The sequence below is a fragment of the Aquarana catesbeiana genome, linkage group LG02, assembly GCF_042186555.1.
Source record: "Aquarana catesbeiana isolate 2022-GZ linkage group LG02, ASM4218655v1, whole genome shotgun sequence".
Lineage (NCBI taxonomy): Eukaryota > Metazoa > Chordata > Amphibia > Anura > Ranidae > Aquarana > Aquarana catesbeiana.
The window spans coordinates 328,074,650-328,091,510 of NC_133325.1; the positions used below are offsets into that span (position 1 = coordinate 328,074,650).

The following is a 16,861-nucleotide window of genomic DNA, read 5'->3' on the forward strand; positions in this document are numbered from 1 at the left end:
ACCTCCAGCTCTGCAGCTCTCATTGGCCCTCTTATGACCCCCCCCCCCCCCCCCCCTTCCTGGCAAACTCTCACGAAATAGGCTAATGACCAGACAAGAAATAGGAAGTGGGCAGTATAATGTATTTACTGACAGAAAAAAAATGTTTTACTATCCAAAGTTTAAACAAGGGCAGAAGATTTAATAGATGAAAAGATGAAAAAATGACTGAAGGTCCGCTTTAAAGCTTTCTATGCTTCAGTGCTTCTCTATCACTGCATAAATAAAAAGGCATTAAAAGCATGTTAAATGCATGTCGTAGCACAATGCACATGCATTGGTGAGGAAGGCCCTAACCTTACCCCAGCTGTTAAAGCTTTATAGAACTCAGTATAAATTAGCTAAATACATTTCAAGTGCATTAAAACAAAAGGTTTGCAAAGTCTTATGCCCTGTACACACGATAGAATTTTCCGACAACAAAATTTTGGATGTGAGCTTGTTGTCGGAAAGTCCAACCGTGTGTATGCTCCATCGAACATTTGTTGTCAGAATTTCCGGCAACAAATGTTTGAGAGCAGGTTCCCAAACTTTCCGACTACAAAACTTATTATCGGAAATTCCGATCGTGTGTACATAAGTCCGACGCACAAAAGTCCACGCATGCTCGGAATCAAGCAGAAGAGCCGCACTGGCTTTTGAACTTAATTTTTCTCGGCTCGTCGTACGTGTTGTACGTCACCGCGTTCTTGACATTCGGAATTTCCGTCAACATTTGTGTGACCGTGTGTATGCAAGACACGTTTGAGCCAACATCCTTCGGAAGTAAATCCACAGTTTTGTTGTTGGAAAATCCTATCCTGTGTACAGGGCATTACAGTTTGTGTTCTTTCAGCCACAGCTTGCCAGGAGCTCCATAATGGGACCCTTGCTTGCTGAAGAAAGCTTGCTGAGCTCTCCAATTAGTGGGGAATATGAGCTTTGCTGATTTCAGAACTAGAGTTCTGACTCAGAAGGAGCAAGAGAATGTCACCAGCACACCAAGGATCTCCAGAATGAGTCCAAAGCTTTATTCAGCGATGCCCTAGTTACAGCAGATAGCAATGTTTTGGAGGCACGTAGGACGCCTTCATCGAGCATGTGATGATGTTGAGTTACATGCCTGATCAAGGAGTCCTGCTTGCTTCCAAAACATTGCTATCTGCTGTAACGATGTCCTGCGTGAGGAAGAAAAACATAGTAGGAAACAAGTTCATATATTACAGGACCATTAGGTAGTGGATATGTATAGATTATTTTTGAAAAAACAAGGATGTCGTTTAGTGCCACTTTAAATTTAAACAAATTTTTTACTAAGATGACAATTTCATACAAAGTCAAAAATTAAAAAAAAAGAGATTGCAGTGATTGTCTAATCGTTCTACAATTTATAGATAAGCACTCAACAGTTCCTTTACCATAATTTTCACACATGCTAAAGAGTGAGGCTTGAGTAAACCTGCTGAAAACCTGGGAAATTCAAACCAAGTGTTGCACGGGTTGCCTTTACTAAAACCCACATGTCAAAACAATCAGTAGATCCAATATAGGCAGCTGAAATGATTTGCAATCCTCCAATTTTTATATACAGTTTAGCTTACCTCCACTTCTCCAACCTCCTGGGTCTTCCCATGGGCCAATAAGATAACCTTTACCTGTAACGTGGAAGATGAAGCAGGACAAGGTGGGGCAAAGCTCTGCTTTTACAGCCAAGGTTTACATATGAATACAGCTGTCTGTATTTCTGGATTACTAATCATTTTGGCACATGGTTAGTCACTAAATACAACCTGGGCTTATGTTTTTTTTTTAAAATATAATATGAGAGTTGTAACTGTCAATAATGCACAAAAATGTACTCTCTACCCATTGCACAGAGAGGTTTAGCATTTGCTAGGCTTCAGAATGGGGCTCGCAGAGGTGTAACTTCTATAGTTTGTATTACCAGTTCCTGCTTGCTTTGTTCTTCCTTTTTATGTACCATTCCATTGCTGTCTACTTCGAATCCATATCTGTCATTATATGGTCCAGCTTACCTGTTTTCTGTGGCAATTTTGATAAGTATTTAATAACTGTAAGAGTCCAGCTCTGTTGCCAATGATAAACACCAATTACAGCTAATTATACTAATATATTCATTTTTTCCCGACTGTAAGACCTTGGGTCCCCTCTAGTCACCCTCCCCCCCTCCCCCCTCGTTGTACTATTATCCAAAATCTGATATCAGTTTATACCTTTCAAGCACAAGGACATTGTCCCTAATCATCATGACTCATAACATATCTAAAGAGCCTGCAAAAATCCTCATGTCCGGTTCATTACAGCAAATGATGACTCTACACAAAGACATTAAAAAGTGGGAATTCAGCTTGGTTAGGCTGTAATAAATCAACCAAAAAACAGACTGTTCCTGACAAGCCTTCATATAGACTGTAGATGCTTTCCACAGTGCACGATCCAGCTCTGAACTCATCCGAAGACAGAAACTCTGCAAATCTAAAGGAGAGAAGAACATATGAGGAGATAATTTAAAGAATGCATAAAACAGATTATAGTAATTACAAAGTACACACTGAAAATATGCAGAAACAATATACAAAAACAAATCATATAATAACATTTAATAACTGTCACATGGAGTTCAGTCACTTCCAAAAAAACTAACATCCATAATTTAAAAAAACAAAGTACAGTGAAGAAACACAAGAGTTCCACTGCCCAACTAGTTTTTATGTGTATGTCGCACTTCAGGGATCAGGGATCTTGTGGTACTGCTTGTGGATCAATTGGTTTATTAGAGAGTAGTTTAATGAGAGTAATCTAGTTATAGCACCCATTTACTAACTGAAAATGTAGGAGTCCATTTATAAACATTTTTCTCAGCATTCACACAGCCATCGCAAACAGTCATTGTAATGTGTTTTGTCATGTGCATTTTCTATGATCGTCAGCGCAATCTAGTGGCCATGATGGTATATTTTCCTAATATGGAGTATTGCAGAAAAATGGCGGAAGGGCCAATCTTACGTCCTGCATCATTCAGCAGCAACATGACGCGAGGGGGGAATACGGCTTCACCGTGATGAAAATAGAGACCTACTGATTAAAACACTCTAAAGATAATGTTACAGCAGATTCAGATAAGTCACTTGTATTCTCCCATCTTTGCACTCCCTGCAACCTTACCAACATGCCCTTTCCTCTCTCTGATAACAACCTCATCAGTTTCACAGTGTCCCTGTCTTCAACCACCTACCCTTCCAGGCACCAAAGGATTACCTATAGAAATGTTTGTCATTTTAACACATCTGTTCTCTATTCTGCTACTGACCTCCTCTATGATAAAATCACACCCCTGTTCTGCCGTGACCTGTTCACTTCTATCTACAACAGTTCGCTCTTATCCTCACTGGATGCATTTGCTCCTCTTACTACATGCAGAATCAGGCCCCAACTGTTGGCAGACTGATAACACCAGAAATCTCAAGAGACATAGGCGTGCACTTGAGCAATTATAGCATAAAACCAAGTTCCTGAAAGCCTTCACCCCATATAAATCTGCCTTCCTGAAATACAATTCCTCCCTCTATGTAGCCAAACAAGCTTGCTTCATCACTATAATTTTGACTATGGCATCCAGTCTTTGTCAGTTCTTCTTTACCTTTAACTCTCTACTTTGTCCACCACCACCTCCACTCAGTAACTCACTCACTGCTCAGGAGATTGCCAATCACTTCAAAAACAAGACTGATGAAATTTGTGGAGACATCCCCACTGCATACATATCTACCCCACTTAAAATATCCTGTGCAAAACCATATTCAATGATTTCCTCTTTTGATTGATTACTACAGAAGAAGGCACCAAACTTTTCTCACAAGCCCACCTTACCACCTGTCCGCTTGACCCTGTTCCTTTGGAACTACTACAGTCACCCCCTTTTGCTCTATCCTATGCTCCCTCACTCACACTTTCAATCTCTCCCTCTCTACTAGCACCTTCCCCTCTATAAACTTTTAGAACATCTAGTTTACAACTACCTAAGCTCCTACCCCACTGACAGCAACCTTCTCGATCTCTTATAGTCTGGTTTCGCTGGTAAAACTCCTCAGAAACTGCCCTACTAAAACTCACTAACAATTTACTAGCTGCTAAAGCCTAAGGCCACTACTCCATACTCTTACTACTAGACCTTTCTGCTGCCTTTGATACTGTTGACCACTCGCTCCTCTTTAAAAAAACTTCACTTCCTTGGCCTCCAAGAGTCTGCTCTTTCCTGGTTCTCCTCTCACCTATCACAGGGTTACCTATAATTCTGTCTCTTCCTCTCCCTTTCCTCTATCAGTAGGGGTCCTAAGGTTTTGTCCTGAGACCTCTTCGCTTCTCCATTTACACCTCCTCATTTGGTCACTTGGTAAACTCCCACTGCTTCCAATTCTATCTCTATGCTGATGACACCCAAATCTATCTCTCTACTCCCCACCTCACCCCTTCAGTCTCCTCTTGCATTACTAAGTTATTAGTATGAATGTCACACCACTTACTCAAGCAATATTTTTCTAAAACTGAGTTTATAATGCTTATAATGTTTCCCCCCTCCCCTGACTTCCTCATCAAGATCAATAATACAACTATCGGTCTCTCCTCTCATGCCAGGGTGCTAGGTGTAATCCTGGATTCTGACCTGTACTTTCAGCTCCAAATCCAATCACTGTCCAAATTTTGCAGACTTCACCTCCATAACATCTCAAAAATATGCCTCTTTTTAACTGATGAAACCACTAAGCAGCTCATTCACTCCCTTGTTATCTCTCACCTTGACTACTGTAACTCCCTTCTCATTGGCCTACCTCTATGCAGGCTATCCCCTCCTCAAGCTATCATGAATGCTGCTGCCAGATTCATCCACATTACCAACCACTCAGTGTCCTTCCCTCTCTGTCAACCCCTTCACTGGCTTCCTATTGCCCAATGAATGAAATTCAAAATACTAACAACATCAGATTCTGCCCCAAGGTACATCACCAATCTTGCCTCAATCAGTTACCCAAACTATACTTTATGCTACTCCCAAGACCTCTAGCTCTCTAGCTCCCTTTTCTCCTCCTACCATGCTCGTCTCCAGGATTTCTCCAGAGCCTCTCCTATCCTCTGGAACTTTCTACCCCGATCTGTCTGGTTTTCTCCTTCTCTGTCCACTTTTAAGCAATACCTGAAAACTCATCAATTCAGCAAAGGGTATCCTGCCTTCAGCTATCAACTGAATCTTTTATTTCTATCATCAGCTCATCCCTCGCAGTTATTACCTTTTGTTCCACTTGCCCCCCTATTAGCTTGTAAGCTATCAGGAGCAAGGCCCTCCTAACCCTCTTGTACTGAACTGTGTTGTTACTATACTGCCTCCCTTAATATTGTAAAGTGTTGCGCAAACTGTTGTATACACACACAAACACACACACACTGTTTTTGAACACTTGTATTTAAAGTAACATTCAACAATATGCTCTCCAAAAATAATCCATACACATCCACTACTTAATGGCCTTGTAATCTTTTTTTCATTTTTCATTTCTTACTGTGTTCTTCTGTCTCTTTGTAACACCCCCTGAGCTCATGAACTTTTCCCCCATAGTCCATAGTCCATCTCAGTAGACAGCAAGAAAGGATGACTACATTTTTACATATAGTGGGACCATGGAGAACAAAGCCACACTCTAACAGGAACACAGATCACAGCAGAAAAAAATTTGGACATATCGAGGAGGCTGAGAACAATAGAAGGTACTTTTTGAGTTAAAGATACTTACTTGAATAGAAGGTTTGTGTATGTGTGTGTGTTATAACAAGACTTTAGTGTTATTTTAATTAGTGACATATAACAAAACATGTATGTGTTCAGATGCCTGCTTAAATGTTATGACTTGGTTAACCACATATCACTGGATGTGCTCATCAATACTAAAACTATTAATCAGTTCTGAGATTGGAAAGTACCTATGAGCTCTGAGATTAAAAATAAATACTGTAACCCTCTTTTCACTGGTTACAGTTTAATTAAACATGTGTAATTATCTATTTAAATCTTCTGGATAAAGGACACCCCAAATGACTATATTGGAAGTACACTCTAGATACCTACATATTTTTATGGGGGCTCTACAGCTATATGTGCAATAATAGAGGACCATCTCTCAACAGAAGTTGGGTGATGACCCTAATGTAGTCTATGTAATGTAGTCTATTTAGCGCTACCCCCAAAGGAGCTGCTATGAATAACCGTACCTTCCCTAGAAATAGTGCAGAGGCAGCCAGGTACTGTACATAGTAACATTAACTTGGTCCGCTCAATAATCAGTCTAAGGCTTGTCTTTTTTTTTTTAAGAATTTATGATGGGGGAATGGAGTTATGGTATACTCCAAAATCCCTGCTTGTTTGTATGAGGACATCGTACTTTGCTCAATCTCTGTGTGTAGTTGGTATGTAGGCTCAAGTACAGATAGAGTAACTAAGTTCTTTTTTTAGAAGCTATCCCAGGCAGGAATTCTGTAGACTCGTCCTCCCAGAAGAATACAGCACACAGTCACTAAACCCTGGGCTTAGGTTAGTACTCACAATGTCACACTGGATGCCTCTACCCAGTATCCAACGGACACTCTTCAGTGAGCTCTCCAAACCAGGTTCCCAAGTGAGGAATCCCTTGACCAGCTCCAAAAGGAGGACTAAAAAATAGCCCCACCTTCTAGACACACCTCCCCAGGGATTGGTTGGAGCACAATAAATGTTCAGGCTGAGATTTGCCTTGCGCAACCCTCTATGTTACAGACGTCTCTGGAAGACAGGGGAGAGCAATCAAACCTGCTGTCTGTGAGACCCAGAACAGCCAAACGCAATTAACAACTGTTCCACTGACTATAGAGGAGCCAAAGAAAAGTAAATTTGCCTAGCTTCCCAGTAACCTAACTAGGTGGGTGCTACATATGTATATGTGTATGACATCTGGAAAAAAGTGCAATGTGTAAGTGCAGTAACATTTTTAATCACAGGTAATCTGTTAAAACATAAAAAATGTAAAAAAATTCCATGGCACTGAGGGCCTAAGGGCAATGAATATTCAAGAACCTTCAGCCGCGTATAGGTCTTAGAGTTGTATGGAAACCATGCAAAATAAATATATGAATGTATAGAATGTATAAAGTTAGCTGAAATCATCTGCCAATAAGCAAAGTTCCTAGCTTACTCTAATGCGCCGTACACACGATCGGACATTCCAAAATTAAAATCCATGGATTTGTTCCGATGGATGTTGGCTCAAACTTGTCTTGCATACACACGGTCACACAAATCTTGTTGGAAATTCCGAACATCAAGAACGCGGTGACATACAACACTAACGACGAGCCGAGAAAAAGGAAGTTCAATAGCCAGTGCGGCTCTTCTGCTTGATTGCGAGCATGCGTGGAACTTTGTGCGTCGGAATTGTGTACACATGATCGGAATTTACGACAACGGATTTTGTTGTCGGAAAATTTGAGATCCAGATCTCAAATTTTGTGTGACGGAAATTCCAATGGAAAATGTCTGATGGAGCCTACACCTGGTCGGAATTTCCAACAAGCTCCCATCGAACATTTTCCGTCGGAGAATCTGACCGTGTGTACGGGGCATAAGACTGATAAACTGCTGTAGGCTCTTGAATACTCATTACTCCTATATCCTCAGACCCCTTTGGATCAGACTAGAATCTTAAAATTACTTTGATTAGTGTTTTAGCAGCCATCAGCACATACATATTTACTGTTTACTATTTTCCCAATATATTTATAGAAGAAGACCTATATGCTCATCCTCATACACAGATATTTTCCTATGCTGGTGTAGGTTGTATATTGTGAATTATGAGTTTTGAAAAATGGTATGTTTTATTAGATTCCCAGTTATTAAAAATGATATTGTATTTACTCTACATGGGCAAAAATAAAATCAGTGGTGCATCATTAAGAGAGTGCTGGTTGCGACATTTATAGTAGTGTGCCAAATAAACAATGAATTGCATAGCATGTTACTGTGGAATGCGACATGAGCATCAGAAACAGGGTGATCACTATTTGTGACAAATCACATGAATGCAAAAATGTGTGCACCATATAGATGCAAATATTGCATATATTTACTGTGCAAAGAATAAGCATATTGTTGCACCAAGCAGTGTGTGGTGCAGGACACGTATGGCAAAGATATATACCAAGTATATCTAAATTGTTACTAGTTAATTGAGAATGATTCTGTATAAGTATATTTTTAAATGTATGTTTGGTAATAAATTGAAATGTGTACTCCTTTTGGATTAAATTAAATGGTAATAGTATGGTAATAGTATGGTAATAGCACTTTTCATACATCTCTCTTATTTGCTATTCCACTGACACTTCTTAGGAACCTTATATTGAATTCAGAAAACACTGTATTTTCATGAATTCCCTAAACAATTTCAACATTGATTTTTCTGACACTAGCTAACTGTCAAAATTGTTTCTGTAAAAAACAAATTCTAACATCCTGCACTTTAGTTTTAGATGTCAGAAACTTTCTTCATACCTCATAGACACCTGAGGTGTGATATGCAACTTCATGGTCACTGAGGCATAATCGATAATTTTTTGTGACAATTTCACGCTTAATTTTCCCATTGTGGTTTCTCACCCTGGGCCTTTGATAGTTTATCTGGCCTTGAGTTTTTTTCCAGATCTCACACATGTATTTATAGCACTCTTCTTGAGTGGGTACCACAGTGGCCATATCGGACTTTATTTTTACTTCTCTAGTAGCAAAGCACTATATTTTAGACTTTGCATATAAACAGCAGGATTATGACACTCACCTCTGTGCTCTGTAGATATACTTGGAGTTACCAGTAAGTCTATAAAGCAATAGAAACACATAGGCGCTGCCTGCAACTCCATGACAAATACCGGGTCCTTTCTTGAGAAGACCTTTCTGCCAGGCCAGCTCTCCACAGCGAATGCAGGTGTCCAGGTAACATGGCTTTTTTGAGAGTAAATAGGCTTTTGCAAATAGATAAGCAATGCCTAAAAAACAAACATGTATTAGTGGCATTAAAAAGGGGATCTACTCTACAAAAAACAAATTAAAATGTTAACCTTCTCAAAACTCAGAACACCAATATAATCCATATAGCTCTAGTATTGAATGTACCATGAAATAAACATATAACAACTACTATAATGTAACAAACAAATGCTTGGGGCATGCCCACACCACAAGAGCCTGACAATTTCCATAAAGCCTTGAAGCCTTGGTTCGTTTGATATGTTTGTGCTGTAGATTCACTAAGATTTCCATTTGGTACTAAGAAGAACCCCAGAGACAGTAGGTGATGTTTTTCTTGGCCTAAAGCCAGATATATACAGTATGTCATAATCATGGAGAGAACAGGGAGAGCCAAGATCTGCAAAGAAGATCAACCTCCCAGGCATCTTTTAGTATCTAAGAAGTTAGTAGTTGACTGAGTCTGGTTTCCACCCACAGCTAAGTAGTTAATTGTGCATCTTTAGGTAATGTTATTTGAAGCTGGTGGAGATCATGTTGGGTTGGCATCTTTTTTGGTCCTTGCCTATTAATAACTTTGGTAATAAACCTCATTTATGCCAGCCAGGCTTTCTGTGTTGTCGGGTTGTAACCCTAGGGCAAGGAGATGGAATTGTAACATTTTCTTTGCTGCTCCTAAAGGCTAAAATAATATGTACCTAGTATTCAGCAAATTATATTTTCTGCCTACCCAACCTATATCTGTGTAAATGAATAATATTATTTACAGAGTAATGGATACTTAAAGCGGGGTTCCACCCAAATTTTGAACAATATCTGTATGTATTCTCTTCCTTGCCTAGATGCTGACATGCCGTTTAAAAAAATTTAAATCGCCGTAATTACCTTTTATTTTTCTATTCTTCTTTGCACTTCCTGGTTCTCCTCCCATGGGAGTAGGCGTGTTTCTAGCCTCTCCCAGACTCCTGGGAGCTAGTCTCAGGCTTCCCAGGATGCCACTGAGCATGTGCGGGAACGAGCAGTGAATGCTGGGAGCACAGCATTCACCACATCCAGGAAATAAATGCTTGTGGGCTTCAAATGCCCACAATGAAGATGGAAACCGCCTGCAGTGATTAATATAAGTTATTCTTTCCGACAAAATCTGACACAGGCGGACATATTACACACAATATGTGAGTATGTAATGCTGAGAAGAAAAGTTTGTGAATGAACTAAAAAAAAAAAAAACCGATAGATAGGTGGACCCCCGCTTTAAGAGATAATGAACTTATTTATCAATTGCTGTAAAGGATGTATCCCACACAGAAGACATAGGCAAAATGTTAATATATCTCTAGTTAGAACATGTCTGTTGCCTTAGGTTTTTTATGTTTGAGTGGTAGAAACTCTCTAAAAAGTGTCTACCAAAAACTAAGATTTGGGTGGACTGATCCTCTAATATAGAACCAAATATTTTTTTTTAAATACTTTTTCTTTTCTTTTTAAAAGATGTTTCAGCTGCACTGAGTATCACCGAATTATGTGGATTTGCGTAATGGCCACATAGGCATATGAAGTAAGAATTCAAGGAGAGGCGCATTTACAGTAGTTTCATTATCTTTTTTTTCTTTTTTTCTCTTTTAATTTTTTTATTGTGATTTACACTTATACAAAAAGAAAAAAATAACAATACCAAAAAAAAGGAAAAAGACACAATGCTCATCATAGCCTATATACATCAAAGTGTTACTTGCAAAATAATTACTAAAATCCATTAATATACCAACAATTCTATCTATACTTTAAACATAAAAAATATTACCCACATTCAAGTGGGAGCACACTGCACCCACTCTCAGTTCACTCATCTAGGATTTAACTATGACGGGAATCAAACTCAACATCACCCTTCTTATCTATTTACCTCCACCCTAATTCCCTGTGCAGATTTCGTCTTTAACCTTTTATTCTTCAATTGTGATACCATCTCTTTTTTTACCCCCAACCCCCGCCCCTACCCTGTGCAAACATAGTGCAATTCGCATACACACTGTGTTTCTATTTATATTATTTATATTATAGGAAGGGATCATTTTTATAGTGTCCTTCTTATTTCCCTTATTTCACCCTCCCTTTTTCACCTCACAATAACCCACCGCCATTGAACTAGCATTTAAAATTAAAATCCTATATCCAATTTATTACAGACAATAGGTTCCTTCCGAGTATTTCTACCCTATTCTCTCTCTCAGTCCCTCAAGAGGCACAACCCATATTATCCAACCAGGGCTTCCTCATTTTTATAAATCTTTGAAAGTTCCCTCTTCTGGGGTATACCACCTTTTCCCTACACATTGTAGTATTTACCGCCTTGACCCATTCTTCAGATGCCGGGGGCCTCCTTGATTGCCAATTTTGCACAAACAATTTCCTGGCTTGAAATAACCATCTTGATATTACTACTTTGGTGTTTGCTAGCACTCCAGTATACTCTATATATCCTTATACACATATTCTTAGTAGTTTCATTATCTAATGTGTATTTCTTATACAATTTTGCTCAGTGAATTTATTTATTTCCATCTAAACCCAAAGTTTTTGTATTGCAAAATTGGACTTGCACTATATTACCAAAAGTATTGAGACACACATGAACTTTAATAGCATCCCAGTCTTAGTCCGTAGGATTCAATATTGAGTCCGCCCACCCTTTGCAGCTATAACAGCTTCAACTCTTCTGGGAAGGCTGTCCACAAGTTTTAAAGTGTAAGTAAACCCCCCTATTGTTATCAGCCAAGGAAACTTCCATCTTTGCCTCTGTTTAATCTACAACTGCCATGATGCTGCACATGTGATCAGTTATGACACCAGCCATTGGATTGACAGTTTGGTTGAGAGCACAACCAATGGGAGTGTTACATTTCTGGCATGTTTCGGAAATGAAACTGTTTTTATGGATGGGTTTACTTCCGCTTTAAGAGTGTATCTATGGGAATATTTAATCATTCTTCCAGAAGCACATTTGTGAGTTTAGGCACTGATGTTGGAGAGAAGGCCTGGCTCTCAGTTTCCACTCTGATTCATCCCAAAGGTGTTCTATTGGGTTGAAGTCAGGACTGTGTGCAGGGCAGTCAAGTTCCTGCCCCCAATGCTCGATCATCCATGTCATTATGGATACGTGCATGTAAATGTTTAAAGGGCCACTGTGTGTTCTGCTTGTTGAAGTTAAAAACAGAAATTATATTATAAATTAGTTCCCTTTTACTTATATATTTTTTGTCACATTTGCATGTAGACTAAGTAAAAGTGAGAGTTACAAGGCTTGAGATTAGGGGTGCGCATCTTCACTGGCCTCATGATTCGATTATGATTATTCGGTCCACGATTCCATTCGATTCCGCGATGCATCTCGATGCATCACGATTACTGCGCACGGTTTTCATCCAAAAAATTCAAGCAGTCAGAAGAACTCCATTTTCTAAATTTTATCTGTTCTTAAAAAAAAACACAATACTCCCTGCATGTAGCAAAGTGTAAACACAGCAGACAACTTAAAGGGGTTGTAAAGGTAATTTTTTTATTGTTTAAAAATAACAAACATGTTATACTTACCTTCACTGTGCAGCTCGTTCTGCACAGAGTGGCCCCGAACCTGCTTTTCTGGGGTCCCTCAGCGGCTGTTTCAGCTCCTCCCTCGCATGGTGGTTAGTTCTTGCAGGCGCGCTCCCGTGATACAGCCGGCGGCTATAGCCGCTCACTGTATCACTCGGCCCCGCCCCCCGGTGCGCCGCATCATCGGATGTGATTGACAGCAGCGCGAGCCAATGGCTGCGCTGCTTTTAATCCATCCACTGCAGCCAATCAGCGACCAGGCTGAGCTGCAATAGAGATGACAGGAACGAGCAGCGGAGATTCGAGGTGTCAGGTAAGTAAAACGGGGGGGCTGGGGGCGGCGGTATTGTCAAAAGTTTTTTCACCTTAATGCATATAATGCATTAAGGTGAAAAAATTTTTACCTTTACAACCCCTTTAATGAGGAGCTCCAGACTGCCCCCAAATGACTACAGAAGATGGTAAGAGACTGCAGACATGATACAGGAGATGGTCAGAGACTGCAGACATGATACAGGAGATGATTAGAGACTGCAGACATGATACAGGAGATGGTCAGAGACTGCAGACATGATACAGGAGATGGTCAGAGACTGCAGACATAGTATAGGAGATGATCACAGACTGCAGACATAGTACAGACATGATACAGGAGATGATCAGAGACTGCAGACATGATACAGGAGATGGTTAGAGACTGCAGACATGATACAGGAGATGATCAGAGACTACAGACATGATACAGGAGATGGTCAGAGACTGCAGACATAGTACAGGAGATGATCAGAGACTGCAGACATAGTACAGGAGATGATCAGAGACTGCAGACATGATAGAAGGGATGGTCAGAGACTGCAGACATAGAACAGGAGATGATCAGAGACTGTGGACGTGATACAGGAGATGGTCAGAGACTGCAGTCATGATACAGGAGATGATCAGAGACTGCAGGCATGATACAAGAGATGGTCAGAGACTGCAGACATAGTACAGGAGATGGTCAGAGACTGCAGACATAGTACAGGAGATGGTCAGAGACTGCAGACATGATACAAGAGATGGTCAGAGACTGCAGACCTGCTGGACGTGGTAAGGGAGGTGCCAGACTGTCCTATCCAAGCTGACCAATACCCCGCCCCCCTCACCACTAATCTGCCACCATGCTGTTTCATTACCATAGCGCTCCCCTGCCCAGTGTCACCACGGACCAATTCCCATCCTTCTCGACCAGCATCCACACAGTCCTCTGCTCCCCCCCCACCTCTACACAGTAAGCATGTACATAGGGCAATAAAAAACAAAAAATGGTGTGCAGTGCTTTGTGGTGATGTACAAAAGAGTGTTATTAATTAGTGAATAAATATAGTCCTGAAATATATAAATTTGTTATCTGATTGAAAGAAATCTTTTGTCTATTGAAAGTAATTCCAGTGCTGAGTGTGCTCTGCTGTGTTCAAATCATTCACCAGAAATCAGGAATGATTTGAACACAGCAGAGCACACTCAGCGCTGGAATTACTTTCAATACACAAAAGATTTCTTTCAATCAGATCACAGATTTATATATTTCAGGACTATATTTATTCACTAATTAATAACACTCTTTTGTACATCACCACAAAGCACTGCACACCATTTTTTGTTTTTTATTGCCCTATCTACATGCTTACTGTGTAGAGGTGGGGGGGGAGAGCAGAGGACTGTGTGGATGCTGGTCGAGAAGGATGGGAATCGGTCCGTGGTGACACTGGGCAGGGGAGCGCTAAGGTAATGAAACAGTATGGTGACAGGTTAGTGGTGAGGGAGGCGGGGTATTGGTTAGGTTGGCTTGGATAGCACAGTCTGGCACGTCCACCCCCCTCGGGGTCCTCCCCGCGGCCCCCTCACCTGGCTGATCCGTCACACCCGGCTTGATATGCCGAGGCTCCACTCTCCCCCTCGGAGCTCTGTGCTCCACAAGCCGTCCGCCACTCGCAGCAGTTCCAAACACCGGCGCTCCATGTCCCCGGCAGAGTGCACACAGCGTCGAGGAGCGACGCAGGGCAGCAGGGGATGACGTCGGTGGGAGGCAGGAAGCGGGAAAAGCCGGCGCGGCTTATTCCCGTGGCTCTTCAGTGGCTTTTGGCTCCGCTCGGTCGTTAAGGTGGGGCATAACGCGGCGTGAGGATGACGTCATCCAAGAATCAATTATGCCAATCGTAGCATCGGTGCTGCATCGTGTATGGTTGAAACGTGATGCATCGATGCTAAGATTATTTTCAACAGCCCTAGTTGAGATAGGCTTCATAACAATGCTTAAATGGTTTTGCTGCATGCGAAAATTCTGCACTCGTGATTTTTGGTTTGTTGTGGTGCATTGGCTTTGGTTGCTTTGACGCAACATATGTTAAGGTGTGATACAATGCACACTAACGTGCATGTTTTAAAGCAACACACAGAAATGGAGAAACCTTTTAATCAAAAGGAAAAAAAACTGTTCCTTAAAAATTGCTTAAAAGGTGTTAACTGGAGTTAGGTTTTAGTATGTTTCCTACTTAAAGGCAATCTAAAACTATATGTCCATGTCAGTCTACACTGCTGCATGATTTCACTGAAGAAATAACAGCATTGTCAAAGTGGAATCAATAACAGATCTACTGGTAGCATCAAAAGGTAAAACCATGTTACAGGCAGGGCTCAGAAAAACATTTGGATTTTGACATAGAGCAGCACTGTAGCTTGGTGGTTAGCACTTATGCTTTACAGCATTATGGTCTTCAGTTTGAATCCCAACCAGGAGACTACCTGCATGGAGTTTGCATGTTCTACCTGTGATTATGTGGGTTTCCCTCCCACACTCCAAAAATATGCTGACCCTAGTACATGCATGAGAGATAGGGACCTTAGATTATAAGCTCCTTGAGGGCAAGGACTGATGTGAATGTACAGTATATAAATTGTCGATGCGATATAAATAACTGTAATAGATAATAGTTCCACTTTAAAAATAATCACAGTCTCATATAAATAAGTACTGTATATGAAATATGTACAAACAAGTGAAGTAGCTGACCAGGGGCTCCATGACACCAGTGAACAAGTTCATTTTCACGTTCTATGACTTCCCCCAACTCTGGTGGCCAGTTGCAGTTTTGCTCCTGATTCACAAGAAAGTCCACACTTTGCCAAACAAGGTCTCGGTCTGCTGGCTGGAGATAGTCCTGATAGGACAACAGTATTTGCAGTATAGAGGACAGACCATGCGCTGCTCCTGAAATATCAGAAAGGAGAGTGTTTAAAGTGTTGTTAGTAATTCACAATTAATACATTTCATTTTTAATATTACTCTCATCACCAACAAAATATAATGCAAATAAAAATAAACAAATCAATAATTAATTTAGTAATGGCAAATTGAGGCAGCTTCTACGTCAAGAAACAGTGTTGTTGTTAAACTATGTATTTGTAGGACTTCATATCAGGTCCGGATACCACCCGGCAAAGATGGGCATGGTTAAATGATTACAGGTTACATATACTGTAGTGCCCCGTTCAAACACTATCTCTCAATATTCAATGCCATTTGCTCTCACTCCATGTACACGACTATGAGAGCCATTAACCTCTTTCCAACCGTAACACATATATGCAGCGGTAGGAAAAGTGGGCCTTAACGTCCAGTCACAACACATATGCGTCCACTCGCTATGTGCTTCCAGCACACTGACCAAGTTGTCTCCAACAGCTCTCACTCACAGCTTATGATCAGGAGCCAGGAGAAAGTGCTACCAGTCATGTGACTGCTTTGAGAACCAATCATCAAAGCTCACTTTAAGAGCAGCAAGAAGGGGTTACGGGAAGCCTGGAACCTTTGTTATGCTTTTTAGATATACACATTTAAAGTAAAATCTTTTTAAAGTGTCTTCATGCTTTAGGCTGGGTTCACACTGCTCCGACATGGAAGTCGGATGATTTCCGCTCCGACTTTGCCCCACGAATTGATGTCGGACTTCCATGTGGATTCAAAGAGCTGGATCTGACTTTGATCCAATAATACCAGGCCCTTTGAGTCTGGTATGAATCTTAAGCGGGGGAGCCCCACTTCAAAATAAAAAAAAAAAGTGTGGGCTCCCCCCCTCCAAGCGCATACCAGACCGAAGTCTGGTATGGATTTTGAGGGGAAACCCCATGCCCAAAAAAACG

General features: G+C 40.8%; 1 protein-coding gene across 1 annotated transcript in view; it reads right to left on the reverse strand.

Annotated features, from left to right (window-relative positions):
• Nucleotides 1–44: 44 nt before the first annotated feature.
• The window catches only part of LANCL3 (LanC like family member 3), a 121,682-nt gene continuing 104,865 nt past the window's right edge, over nt 45–16,861 (reverse strand). The window contains exons 3-5 of the mRNA XM_073614823.1: nt 15,732–15,929; nt 8,898–9,105; nt 45–2,514 (exon numbers count right to left, since the gene is read on the reverse strand). Coding sequence (XP_073470924.1) covers nt 2,355–2,514; nt 8,898–9,105; nt 15,732–15,929 — 566 coding nt within the window. The 3' untranslated portion in view covers nt 45–2,354. The remainder of the gene's footprint in view (nt 2,515–8,897; nt 9,106–15,731; nt 15,930–16,861) is intronic.